Source organism: Ambystoma mexicanum, chromosome 9, assembly GCF_040938575.1.
Source record: "Ambystoma mexicanum isolate Mex_15411 chromosome 9, UKY_AmexF1_1, whole genome shotgun sequence".
NCBI lineage: Eukaryota > Metazoa > Chordata > Amphibia > Caudata > Ambystomatidae > Ambystoma > Ambystoma mexicanum.
Genome location: NC_090931.1, coordinates 5630315 through 5643942, shown reverse-complemented (window position 1 = coordinate 5643942; position 13628 = coordinate 5630315). Strand labels below are relative to the sequence as shown.

Genomic DNA, 13628 nt, shown 5'->3' with positions numbered 1-13628 from the left:
CCTCCCATCCAGTCACCACCCATCCAGTCATCACCCATCCAGTCACCTCCCGTCCAGTCACCACCCATCCAGTCACCTCCCAATACATTCACCACCCATCCAGTCACCACCCATCCAGTCACCTCCCATCCAGTCACCTCCCATCCAGTCACCACCCATCCAGTCACCACCCAATACAGTCACCTCCCATCCAGTCACCTCCCATCCAGTCACCACCCATCCAGTCACCTCCCATCCAGTCACCACTCAGTACACTCACCACCCATCCAGTCACCTCCCATCCAGTCACCTCACATCCAGTCACCAACCATCCAGTCACCTTCCATCCAGTCATCAGCCATCCAGTCACCTCTCATCCAGTCACCTCCCATCCAGTCACCTCCCATCCAGTCACCACCCATCCAGTCACCTCCCATCCAGTCACCACCCATCCAGTCACCACCCATCCAGTCACCTCCCATCCAGTCACCTCCCATCGAGTCACCACCCATCCAGTCACCACCCATCCAGTCACCACCCATCCAGTCACCACCCAATACAGTCACCACCCATCCAATCACCTCCCATCCAGTCACCACCCATCCAGTCACCTCCCATCCAGTCACCTCCCATCCAGTCATCAGCCATCCAGTCACCTCCCATCCAGTCACCTCCCATCCAGTCACCACCCATCCAGTCACCACCCATCCAGTCACCTCACATCCAGTCACCACCCATCCAGTCACCTCCCATCCAGTCATCAGCCATCCAGTCACCTCTCATCCAGTCACCTCCCATCCAGTCACCTCCCATCCAGTCACCACCCATCCAGTCACCTCCCATCCAGTCACCTCCCATCCAGTCACCACCCATCCAGTCACCACCCATCCAGTCACCACCCATCCAGTCACCTCCCATCCAGTCACCTCCCATCGAGTCACCACCCATCCAGTCACCACCCATCCAGTCACCACCCATCCAGTCACCTCCCATCCAGTCACCTCCCATCCAGTCACCTCCCATCCAGTCACCGCCCATCCAGTCACCACCCAATACACTCACCACCCATCCAGTCACCTCCCATCGAGTCACCTCCCATCCAGTCACCACCCATCCAGTCACCACCCATCCAGTCACCTCCCATCGAGTCACCTCCCATCCAGTCATCAGCCATCCAGTCACCTCCCATCCAGTCACCTCCAATCCAGTCACCACCCATCCAGTCACCTCCCATCCAGTCACCACCCATCCAGTCACCACCCATCCAGTCACCTCCCATCCAGTCACCACCCATCCAGTCACCTCCCATCGAGTCACCACCCATCCAGTCACCACCCATCCAGTCACCTCCCATCTAGTCACCACCCATCCAGTCACCTCCCATCCAGTCACCTCCCATCCAGTCACCACCCATCCAGCCACCTCCCATCCAGTCACCTCCCATCCAGTCACCACCCATCCAGTCACCTCCCATCCAGTTACCCCCATCCAGTCACCTCCCATCCAGTCACTACCCATCCAGTCACCACCCATCCAGTCTACACCATCCAGTCACCTCCCATCCAGTCACCTCCCATCCAGTCACCCCCATCCAGTCACCACCCATCCAGTCACCACCCATCCAGTCACCTCCCATCCAGTCACCTCCCATCCAGTCACCTCCTACCCAGTCACCACCCATCCAGTCACCACCCATCCAGTCACTCCCATCCAGTCACCTCCCATCCAGTCACCACCCATCCTATCAACAGCCATCCAGTCACCACCCATCCTATCAACAGCCATCCAGTCATCACCCATCCATCCAGTCACCACCCATCCAGTCACCTCCCATCCAGTCACCACCCATCCAGTCACCACCCATCCAGTCACCTCCCATCCAGTCACCTCCCATCCAGTCACCACCCATCCAGTCATCACCCATCCAGTCACCTCCCGTCCAGTCACCTCCCGTCCAGTCACCACCCGTCCAGTCATCTCCCATCCAGTCACCACCCATCCAGTCACCTCCCATCTAGTCACCCCCCATCCAGTCACCTTCCATCCAGTCACCGCCCATCCAGTCACCTCCCATCCAGTCACCTCCCATCCAGTCACCTCCCATCCAGTCACCACCATCCAGTCATCACCCATCCAGTCACCTCCCGTCCAGTCACCACCCATCCAGTCACCTCCCAATACATTCACCACCCATCCAGTCACCACCCATCCAGTCACCTCCCATCCAGTCACCTCCCATCCAGTCACCACCCATCCAGTCACCACCCAATACAGTCACCTCCCATCCAGTCACCTCCCATCCAGTCACCACCCATCCAGTCACCTCCCATCCAGTCACCACTCAGTACCCTCACCACCCATCCAGTCACCTCCCATCCAGTCACCTCCCATCCAGTCACCACCCATCCAGTCACCACCTAATACAGTCACCTCCCATCCAGTCACCTCCCATCCAGTCACCACCCATCCAGTCACCACCCATCCAGTCACCTCCCATCCAGTCACCTCCCATCGAGTCACCACCCATCCAGTCACCACCCATCCAGTCACCACCCATCCAGTCACCACCCAATACAGTCACCACCCATCCAATCACCTCCCATCCAGTCACCACCCATCCAGTCACCTCCCATCCAGTCACCTCCCATCCAGTCATCAGCCATCCAGTCACCTCCCATCCAGTCACCTCCCATCCAGTCACCACCCATCCAGTCACCACCCATCCAGTCACCTCACATCCAGTCACCACCCATCCAGTCACCTCCCATCCAGTCATCAGCCATCCAGTCACCTCTCATCCAGTCACCTCCCATCCAGTCACCTCCCATCCAGTCACCACCCATCCAGTCACCTCCCATCCAGTCACCTCCCATCCAGTCACCACCCATCCAGTCACCACCCATCCAGTCACCACCCATCCAGTCACCTCCCATCCAGTCGCCTCCCATCGAGTCACCACCCATCCAGTCACCACCCATCCAGTCACCACCCATCCAGTCACCTCCCATCCAGTCACCTCCCATCCAGTCACCGCCCATCCAGTCACCACCCAATACACTCACCACCCATCCAGTCACCTCCCATCGAGTCACCTCCCATCCAGTCACCACCCATCCAGTCACCACCCATCCAGTCACCTCCCATCGAGTCACCTCCCATCCAGTCATCAGCCATCCAGTCACCTCCCATCCAGTCACCTCCAATCCAGTCACCACCCATCCAGTCACCTCCCATCCAGTCACCACCCATCCAGTCACCACCCATCCAGTCACCTCCCATCCAGTCACCACCCATCCAGTCACCTCCCATCGAGTCACCACCCATCCAGTCACCACCCATCCAGTCACCTCCCATCTAGTCACCACCCATCCAGTCACCTCCCATCCAGTCACCTCCCATCCAGTCACCACCCATCCAGCCACCTCCCATCCAGTCACCTCCCATCCAGTCACCACCCATCCAGTCACCTCCCATCCAGTTACCCCCATCCAGTCACCTCCCATCCAGTCACTACCCATCCAGTCACCACCCATCCAGTCTACACCATCCAGTCACCTCCCATCCAGTCACCTCCCATCCAGTCACCCCCATCCAGTCACCACCCATCCAGTCACCACCCATCCAGTCACCTCCCATCCAGTCACCTCCCATCCAGTCACCTCCTACCCAGTCACCACCCATCCAGTCACCCCCCATCCAGTCACTCCCATCCAGTCACCTCCCATCCAGTCACCACCCATCCTATCAACAGCCATCCAGTCACCACCCATCCTATCAACAGCCATCCAGTCATCACCCATCCAGTCACCTCCCATCCAGTCACCTCCCATCCAGTCACCTCCCATCCAGTCACCTCCCATCCAGTCACCTCCCATCCAGTCACCCCCCATCCAGTCACCTCCCATCCAGTCACCACCCAATACACTCACCACCCACCCAGTCACCACCCATCCAGTCACCACCCATCCAGTCACCACCCATCCACTCACCTCCCATCCAGTCACCCCCCATCCAGTCACCTCCCATCCAGTCACCACCCAATACACTCACCACCCATCCAGTAACCACCCATCCAGTCACCACCCATCCAGTCACCTCCCATCCAGTCACCTCCCATCCAGTCACCACCCATCCAGTCACCACCCATCCTATCAACAGCCATCCAGTCACCACCCATCCTATCAACAGCCATCCAATCACCACCCATCCAGTCACCTCCCATCCAGTCACCTCCCATCCAGTCACCACCCATCCAGTCACCTCCCATCCAGTCACCACCCATCCAGTCACCTCCCATCCAGTCACCTCCCATCCAGTCACCCCCATCCAGTCACCTCCCATCCAGTCACCACCCAATACACTCACCACCCATCCAGTCACCACCCATCCAGTCACCACCCATCCAGTCACCTCCCATCCAGTCACCACCCAATACACTCACCACCCATCCAGTCACCACCCATCCAGTCACCACCCATCCAGTCACCTCCCATCCAGTCACTCCCATCCAGTCACCTCCCATCCAGTCACCACCCATCCAGTCACCACCCATCCAGTCAACAGCCATCCAGTCACCTCCCATCCAGTCACCACCCATCCAGTCACCTCCCATCCAGTCACCACCCATCCAGTCACCACCCATCCAGTCACCTCCCATCCAGTCACCTCCCATCCAGTCACCACCCATCCAGTCATCACCCATCCAGTCACCTCCCGTCCAGTCACCTCCCGTCCAGTCACCACCCGTCCAGTCATCTCCCATCCAGTCACCACCCATCCAGTCACCTCCCATCTAGTCACCCCCCATCCAGTCACCTTCCATCCAGTCACCGCCCATCCAGTCACCTCCCATCCAGTCACCTCCCATCCAGTCACCTCCCATCCAGTCACCACCCATCCAGTCATCACCCATCCAGTCACCTCCCGTCCAGTCACCACCCATCCAGTCACCTCCCAATACATTCACCACCCATCCAGTCACCACCCATCCAGTCACCTCCCATCCAGTCACCTCCCATCCAGTCACCACCCATCCAGTCACCACCCAATACAGTCACCTCCCATCCAGTCACCTCCCATCCAGTCACCACCCATCCAGTCACCTCCCATCCAGTCACCACTCAGTACACTCACCACCCATCCAGTCACCTCCCATCCAGTCATCAGCCATCCAGTCATCTCCCATCCAGTCACCTCCCATCCAGTCACCTTCCATCCAGTCGTACTACGTCCACTGTACCCCCATCTCAAAAGCGCCCCAAATGGTGCCGTGAGATTAGACAAGGGAATAACCCTGGTGACCCCAATTGCACCTCCATGGGAACGTTTCACTGGATCCTGTCAGTGCCATCATTCCCGGCGGCATTAATGGAAACAACACTTAAATACCACAGCAGTAACATTAACACTGCTTTCTGCGTATCCCCTTCAAACAAGGCACCCCAACGGTCGGTAGGCAGGTAGGTGACTTACTTCGGCCAAAGCAACGTTACCCATCCTGGCTCCCCATGGCACTGCCCAGTCCCACTCGAAAAGCCCCTAGGTTTGCTTTAGTTTATCAGGAACTGTGCCACCGGGCCAGGTGCTGTGTCACTGGGCCAGGTGCTGTGTCAGGCACTGTGTCACTGGGCCAGGCGCAGTGTCACCGAGCCAGGTGCTGTGTCACCGGGCCAGGTGCTGTGTCAGGCACTGTGTCACTGGGCCAGGTGCAGTGTCACCGAGCCAGGTGCTGTGTCACCGGGCCAGGTGCTGTGTCAGGCACTGTGTCACTGGGCCAGGCGCAGTGTCACCGAGCCAGGTGCTGTGTCACCGGGCCAGGTGCTGTGTCAGGCACTGTGTCACCGGGCCAGGTGCTGTGTCAGGCACTGTGTCACCGGGCCAGGTGCTGTGTCAGGCACTGTGTCACTGGGCCAGGCGCTGTGTCACTGGGCCAGGCGCTGTGTCACTGGGCCAGGCATTGTCTCACGGGGCCAGGCATTGTGTCACTGGGCCAGGCGTTGTGTTACTAGGCCAGGCGCTGTATCACTGGGCCAGGCGCTATGTCACTGGGCCAGGCGCTGTGTCACTGGGCCCAACACTGTGTCACTGGGCCCGACATTGTGTCACTGGGCCCGACGCTGTGTCACCGGCCAGGTGCTGTGTCACCAGGCCAGGCGTTGAGTCACTGGGCCAGGCATTGTGTCACCAGGCCAGGCGCTGTCACTGGGCCAGGTGCTATGTCACCGGGCCAGGCGCTGTGTCACCGGGCCAGGCACTGCATCACGGGGCCAGGCATTGCGTCACTGGGCCAGGCATTGTGTCACTGGGCCAGGCATTGTGTCACCAGGGCTGGCACTGTGTCACCGGGCAGGTCATTGTGTCACCAGGCCTGGCACTGTGTCACAGGGCCAGGCGCTGTGTCACAGGGCCAGGCACTGCATCACAGGGCCAGGCACTGCGTCACGGGGCTGGCACTGTGTCACCGGGCCTGACACTGTGTCAGACTTTCAAGACATCTGCGGTAGTCTAGACAAATCATGGCTTAAATGATGTCTTCAACTCCAACTGCATTTCTAAAAGTATGCAGAGGGAAACAGAGTATGTTCTGGGCAAGTCAGAGGGGTCTCAACAGTTCTTACATTATCTGACTGGCTCAAGGCCACGAGTTCTCGTGATAACAATCAGGCAAGGCGATGGAGAAGCTATTTCTTCAACGGGTAAAGCCAATCGTTGTGACTTTTGTATAGGCCTGGGATAAGCAGTTTCGAAGCACTACCATTCCGGCCATAAGACTGCAACAGCTTGAAAATGGTGAAAATATATGGGAATATTATTAAGGTGCCATACACATGTATATACAAACTCTAAACTGTTGGCGTTGGCAATTCTTGTTTTTAAAAGCCATTTAGTGCAAGGACCAGGTGCAAGGACACGTGTACTGCTTATACATCAATTCTCTGAAGGTGCACTTAGTTAATGCATTGATATGACACCTGGTGCTGGTTCACACCTTCAATGAAGCCATTACCTTTCTGAAGACCGCTTAGAAATAACAGTGGCATCTCCTTAAAAGCAGAGAGCTAATTTCAGGTTATCTATGGGTGTCTGTTTTGGGCGGGAAGGGGAAGTTAGCGATTAGGAATGGCTCTAGGGACTAGCATGGACATTGGTGGAAAACAAGCTAAACAACTCCCACAGCTTGTAGTTCCCTCCTCACATCCCATCAGTCCCTTGCTCTAGACAGCTCTTACAATGCTGCCGCCTCTCAGCCACTGCTTCAAAGGATGTGATGTATAACTCACAAGACATCCTGCAGGGGGAAACATACTTGGCAGCATCCCCTCTCCCTGCTCCTCTTGCGGCTCACTTTAGACACTCACCTCTGCCACTAGTGACTCGAGCAGAAGATCCGTCCACGGCCGTCTCCCGTTCTGGGGTATCTTCTGGCGGACATTCTCGCGAAACCTTTCCGTCCAGGTGCCAATCTCCTAGGGGACAGAGAACACGTCACACTGAGGTTTCAGGGTAGCAACCCCACCACTCCCCCCCTCCCCCCCGCCCCGCTCAGCCCCAGTAGAGGGCGCGCCTTTTAGTATATTGTAGATGGGGCCTTCAGTGACCTCCTAGAGAGTGATGTCTCAGTGGGGGTTCGCACATCGCAGAGGTCAAAGGCCTATCAAGGCCGGCTCAGTGTGCTTTCACCTCAGTGACTCCTGGCTTTCCTTAGGCTAGTCTTTCCACAGGACTACCTGGGACGCCATTTCACCAAAATGGCAGGGGTAGCGCAAGTGACATCACCCAACCTTTGACCTCTTATGACATCACAGGAAGTGGCATCGCACAGCATTGTTCCCCAGTACACTAAGAAAAATAGGGTTACGATCTCACTGTAATGTGATATGCATTTCCTACAAGAATGGACCACCATATTACCAAATCACTGTGAATGTAACCAGAAGTCCAACACAAGAAGCTGGACTATTGTACATCACTCGGGCTAAACTCTATACAGAAAGAGCATCTCGAAGAGGCCTAGACCCCAAAGTGCAGACATCCAGTGTCTGCCAAGTGTCTGCCACAGACTGGAAACAGCAACTGACCAACACAAGTCCATCCAGAAAAGCGATGGCCTGGAGGGTTGCCCAGAGCTGTGCCAGTGGCTATGAATGATTTGAAACCTTCCAGCCGTCACCTTTCTGTTTTGCTTATTTGCTGAGTAACCCACAGTTTGTTTTCTTTGGTGGGGGTAGAGGGGACGGGTGTGTTGCAGGTCACACTAACTGCAGCAGCTCCATGACATCACCACTAAAAAGGCCTTTTTATCATTTTCTTTGATCCTATATCTTGCTTAATGCCAGCCCCCTCCAGCTTCTAAGCACTGGAACAGGAACTGAACCCATGTTGCACTGCATCCTCTTATTCCCAAAACAACTGCTCCTGAGCTATCCTTCCATATATATATATATATATATTTTTTTTTATTTTTGTTTTTGTTTTGCCTGAGGAAGCAACAGATGGTTTACTTGATAGGCAGATGGCAACTTCATGTAAATTAATTATCTCACCATGTGTCTATCTACAGTGTGCCTGTGATGCAGGCCTGGCAGATCTGTGTAAAGGTCACACAGTGCCCAGGCAGGATGGGTGGCAGAACCCACTGGGGCACATGGCTCTCATCACAGGCCCAGTGGCTCACTGGATGTGCAAAGCAGAGGAGAAACACATGGGAGATGTGCGTTCATGCTGTTCTGTCACTGAGTACTGCAGGATGCTCTTAACCATTCCCAGTGAGCTAGATCTAGCCCCCATGCCCTTCCTGTTGCCACAGTACTGGGTGGCCCCGCCTCTGAACCCAACCATTCGGGCATTCTTCACTAATGGGCTGCCAACCAGTTAGTGACGGCGGCGTCATGGCGTTTCCTGCATCCCTGCTATTTCTCCAGCTAAAGAGATCTTGGCACTACCTCTTCATTCAGCGGGCCAGGGATCCGCAAGGACAGGTCTAGGGGTGTGAGAGGGGGAGCCAGGGGTAGCAGCTGCTACCACTGGGAACCCCCAAATGACATCCCTGAGCACTACACACCTTTCACAAGCCCGCGTGCGGCTGATCCGTGCACGTCTCATTTGGCATCAAGTTACAGAGCCGCTCTCATAACAACTTTGAGAAGAGCTTGGTTCAGGTGAGACTTTCCTGTCACAAAGTGGACAAATAAACAAGTGTGGTGGAGGCAAACCAATGGCGGTGGAGGCAAAGCAAGGGCGGTGGAGGCAAAGCAAGGGTGGTGGAGGCAAAGCAAGGGTAGTGGAGGCAAAGCAAGGGCGGTGGAGGCAAAGCAAGGGCGGTGGAGGCAAAGCAACGGCAGTGGAGGCAAAGCAAGGGCGGTGGAGGCAAAGCAAGGGCGGTGGAGGCAAAGCAAGGGTAGTGGAGGCAAAGCAATGGCAGTGGAGGAAAAGCAAGGGCGGTGGAGGCAAAGCAAGGGTGGTGGAGGCAAAGCAAGGGCGGTGGAGGCAAAGCAAGGGTGTTGGAGGCAAAGCAATGGCGGTGGAGGCAAAGCAAGGGCGGTGGAGGCAAAGTTATGGTGGTGGAGGCAAACCAATGGCGGTGGAGGCAAAGCAAGGGCGGTGGAGGCAAAGCAAGGGTGGTGTCGTGATACAGATGGCATCGCCAACGAGTCTTGAAAATGAATATGTGCAAAGGTGTAACAGCTTCATGATCCGGGGGTTGGGGGGGCACACGTGAATCTCACCGGCTCATGACCGGAGCATGACGGTGATGGCTCCATCCATTCCCCGTCCACTCTGCACGGTCTATGGACATCATCTTGGTGATGTGGAATGGTGAAAGCCAGGGCACTATTACGTCATCAGAGGCATCACTTCAGACACCAGAGCCAAGATGACGTGCGCCCTGAGGCCTGCGGGCATGTGCCGCGGTATATGCAAATTCAAATAAATAAATAAATGGAAGATCTTCGGTAAGGCAGGGGCCTTTGAGAAGCTGCTTTCACCACTGAGACGTCTTGCTGGGAAGGCGTTTAACCCCAGGGATTATGGGAAGGCCAAAAGTTCAAAACATAAGTATGTGAGTTGGCTAATAGTGGCAGATAGGCTGGTCACGGCGTGGGTCCAACCTTAACAGGGTAGAAGAGAAAAGTGGCACACTCCAGAAAATACCCTTTTCATTTGTGCGCCATGGATGGAATTTTTGATCTTGGTTTAACCTTCTAATATTTTTTTGAAAACGTGTTTGAAAGTAAAAAAAACAAGTAACGCATGGCAGGTACCCTCTCAAACCTGAGTCGCCAGCCAGCCAATCCTTATCTTGGGTCTTGGCTTGTTTGAGTAAATCACTATTTTTGACTTCGCCCCTTGATCATCAGGTTGTTCAGTTTCCTTTGTATGACGAATGGGGTTTGGTCGGAAAATAGGAGATCTTCAGCGAAAGCGAGACAGTTTATGCTGGGGCGCCCAATTTGACTGGATTGGTTGTATCTAATGGCCAGAGTAAATCAGTCAGATAAAGATTGAAGAGAGTAGACGCGAAATTAGAGGCGAGGGCAGAGGCGAGAGTAGAGGCGAGAGCAGAGGCGAGAGCAGAGGCAGAGGCGAGAGTAGAGGCAGAGGCGAGAGTAGAGGTGAGAGTAGAGGCGAGAGCACAGGCAGAGGCGAGAGTAGAGGCAGAGGCGAGAGTAGAGGTGAGAGCACAGGCAGAGGCGAGAGTAGAGGCAGAGGCGAGAGTAGAGGCGAGAGTAGAGGCAGAGGCGAGAGTAGAGGTGAGAGTAGAGGCGAGAGCACAGGCAGAGGCGAGAGTAGAGGCAGAGGCGAGAGTAGAGGTGAGAGCACAGGCAGAGGCGAGAGTAGAGGCAGAGGCGAGAGTAGAGGCGAGAGTAGAGGCAGAGGCGAGAGTAGAGGCAGAGGCGAGAGCAGAGGCAAGAGCAGAGGTAGAGGCAGAGGCGAGAGTAGAGGCAGAGGCGAGAGTAGAGGTGAGAGTAGAGGCAGAGGCGAGAGCAGAGGCAAGAGCAGAGTCAGAGGCAGAGGCGAGAGTAGAGGCAGAGGCGAGAGTAGAGGTGAGAGCACAGGCAGAGGCGAGAGTAGAGGCGAGAGTAGAGGCAGAGGCGAGAGTAGAGGCAGAGGCGAGAGCAGAGGCAAGAGCAGAGGCAGAGGCAGAGGCGAGAGTAGAGGCAGAGGCGAGAGTAGAGGTGAGAGTAGAGGCGAGAGCAGAGGCAGAGGCGAGAGCAGAGGCGAGAGCAGAGGCAGAGGCAAGAGCTGAGGCGAGAGTAGAGGTGAGAGTAGAGGCAGAGGCGAGAGTAGAGGCGAGAGCAGAGGCGAGAGCAGAGGCAGAGGCGAGAGCTGAGGCGAGAGTAGAGGCGAGAGTAGAGGCAGAGGCGAGAGTAGAGGCAGAGGCGAGAGTAGAGGTGAGAGTAGAGGCGAGAGCACAGGCAGAGGCGAGAGTAGAGGCAGAGGCGAGAGTAGAGGCGAGAGTAGAGGCAGAGGCGAGAGTAGAGGCAGAGGCGAGAGCAGAGGCAAGAGCAGAGGCAGAGGCAGAGGCGAGAGTAGAGGCAGAGGCGAGAGTAGAGGTGAGAGTAGAGGCGAGAGCAGAGGCAGAGGCGAGAGCAGAGGTGAGAGCAGAGGCAGAGGCGAGAGCTGAGGCGAGAGTAGAGGCGAGAGTAGAGGCAGAGGCGAGAGTAGAGGCGAGGGCAGAGGCGAGAGCAGAGGCAGAGGCGAGAGCTGAGGCGAGAGTAGAGGCAGAGGCGAGAGTAGAGGCAGAGGCGAGAGTAGAGGCAAGAGCAGAGGCAGAGGCGAGAGCTGAGGCGAGAGTAGAGGCGAGAGTAGAGGCAGAGGCGAGAGTAGAGGCGAGAGCAGAGGCGAGAGCAGAGGCAGAGGCGAGAGCTGAGGCGAGAGTAGAGGCAAGAGTAGAGGCAGAGGCGAAAGTAGAGGCAGAGGCGAGAGTAGAGGTAAGAGCACAGGCAGAGGCGAGAGTAGAGGCAGAGGCGAGAGTAGAGGCGAGAGTAGAGGCAGAGGCGAGAGTAGAGGCAGAGGCGAGAGCAGAGGCAAGAGCAGAGGCAGAGGCAGAGGCGAGAGTAGAGGCAGAGGCGAGAGTAGAGGTGAGAGTAGAGGAGAGAGCAGAGGCAGAGGCGAGAGCAGAGGCGAGAGCAGAGGCAGAGGCAAGAGCTGAGGCGAGAGTAGAGGCGAGAGTAGAGGCAGAGGCGAGAGTAGAGGCAGAGGCGAGAGTAGAGGTGAGAGCACAGGCAGAGGCGAGAGTAGAGGCAGAGGCAAGAGTAGAGGCGAGAGTAGAGGCAGAGGCGAGAGTAGAGGCAGAGGCGAGAGCAGAGGCAAGAGCAGAGGCAGAGGCAGAGGCGAGAGTAGAGGCAGAGGCGAGAGTAGAGGTGAGAGTAGAGGCGAGAGCAGAGGCAGAGGCGAGAGCAGAGGCGAGAGCAGAGGCAGAGGCGAGAGCTGAGGCGAGAGTAGAGGCGAGAGTAGAGGCAGAGTCGAGAGTAGAGGCGAGAGCAGAGGCGAGAGCAGAGGCAGAGGCGAGAGCTGAGGCGACAGTGGAGGCGAGAGTAGAGGCAGAGGCGAGAGTAGAGGCAGAGGCGAGAGTAGAGGTGAGAGTAGAGGCGAGAGCACAGGTAGAGGCGAGAGTAGAGGCAGAGGCGAGAGTAGAGGTGAGAGTAGAGGCGAGAGCACAGGCAGAGGCGAGAGTAGAGGCAGAGGCGAGAGTAGAGGCAGAGGCGAGAGTAGAGGCGAGAGTAGAGGCAGAGGCGAGAGTAGAGGCAAAGGCAAGAGCAGAGGCAAGAGCAGAGGCAAGAGCAGAGGCAGAGGCAGAGGCGAGAGTAGAGGCAGAGGCGAGAGTAGAGGTGAGAGTAGAGGTGAGAGCAGAGGCAGAGGCGAGAGCAGAGGCAGAGGCGAGAGCTGAGGCGAGAGTAGAAGCGAGAGTAGAGGCAGAGGCGAGAGTAGAGGCGAGAGCAGAGGAGAGCAGAGGCAGAGGCGAGAGCTGAGGCGAGAGTAGAGGCGAGAGTAGAGGCAGAGGCGAGAGTAGAGGCAGAGGCGAGAGTAGAGGTGAGAGTAGAGGCGAGAGCACAGGCAGAGGCGAGAGTAGAGGCAGAGGTGAGAGTAGAGGCAGAGGCGAGAGCAGAGGCAAGAGCAGAGGCAGAGGCAGAGGCGAGAGTAGAGGCAGAGGCGAGAGTAGAGGTGAGACTAGAGGCGAGAGCAGAGGCAGAGGCGAGAGCAGAGGCGAGAGCTGAGGCGAGAGTAGAGGCGAGAGTAGAGGCGAGAGCAGAGGTGAGAGCAGAGGCAGAGGCGAGAGCTGAGGCGAGAGTAGAGGCAGAGGCGAGAGTAGAGGCAGAGGCGAGAGTAGAGGCAGAGGCGAGAGTAGAGGCGAGAGCAGAGGCAGAGGCGAGAGCTGAGGCGAGAGTAGAGGCGAGAGTAGAGGCAGAGGCGAGAGTAGAGGCGAGAGCAGAGGCGAGAGCAGAGGCAGAGGCGAGAGCTGAGGCGAGAGTAGAGGCGAGAGTAGAGGCAGAGGCGAGAGTAGAGGCAGAGGCGAGAGTAGAGGTGAGAGTAGAGGCGAGAGCACAGGCAGAGGCGAGAGTAGAGGCAGAGGCGAGAGTAGAGGCGAGAGTAGAGGCAGAGGCGAGAGTAGAGGCAGAGGCGAGAGCAGAGACAAGAGCAGAGGC

The 13628-nt window shown here is 56.8% G+C and overlaps 1 protein-coding gene across 4 annotated transcripts in view; it reads right to left on the bottom strand.

Moving 5' to 3' along the window:
• Positions 1-13628, bottom strand: part of LOC138487603 (uncharacterized) — a 277207-nt gene that overhangs the window by 47134 nt on the left and 216445 nt on the right. For all 4 annotated transcript variants that reach the window (XM_069614071.1, XM_069614073.1, XM_069614072.1 and 1 more), the window contains exon 7: positions 7338-7445. In XM_069614071.1, the coding sequence (XP_069470172.1) occupies positions 7338-7445 (108 nt within the window). The remainder of the gene's footprint in view (positions 1-7337; positions 7446-13628) is intronic.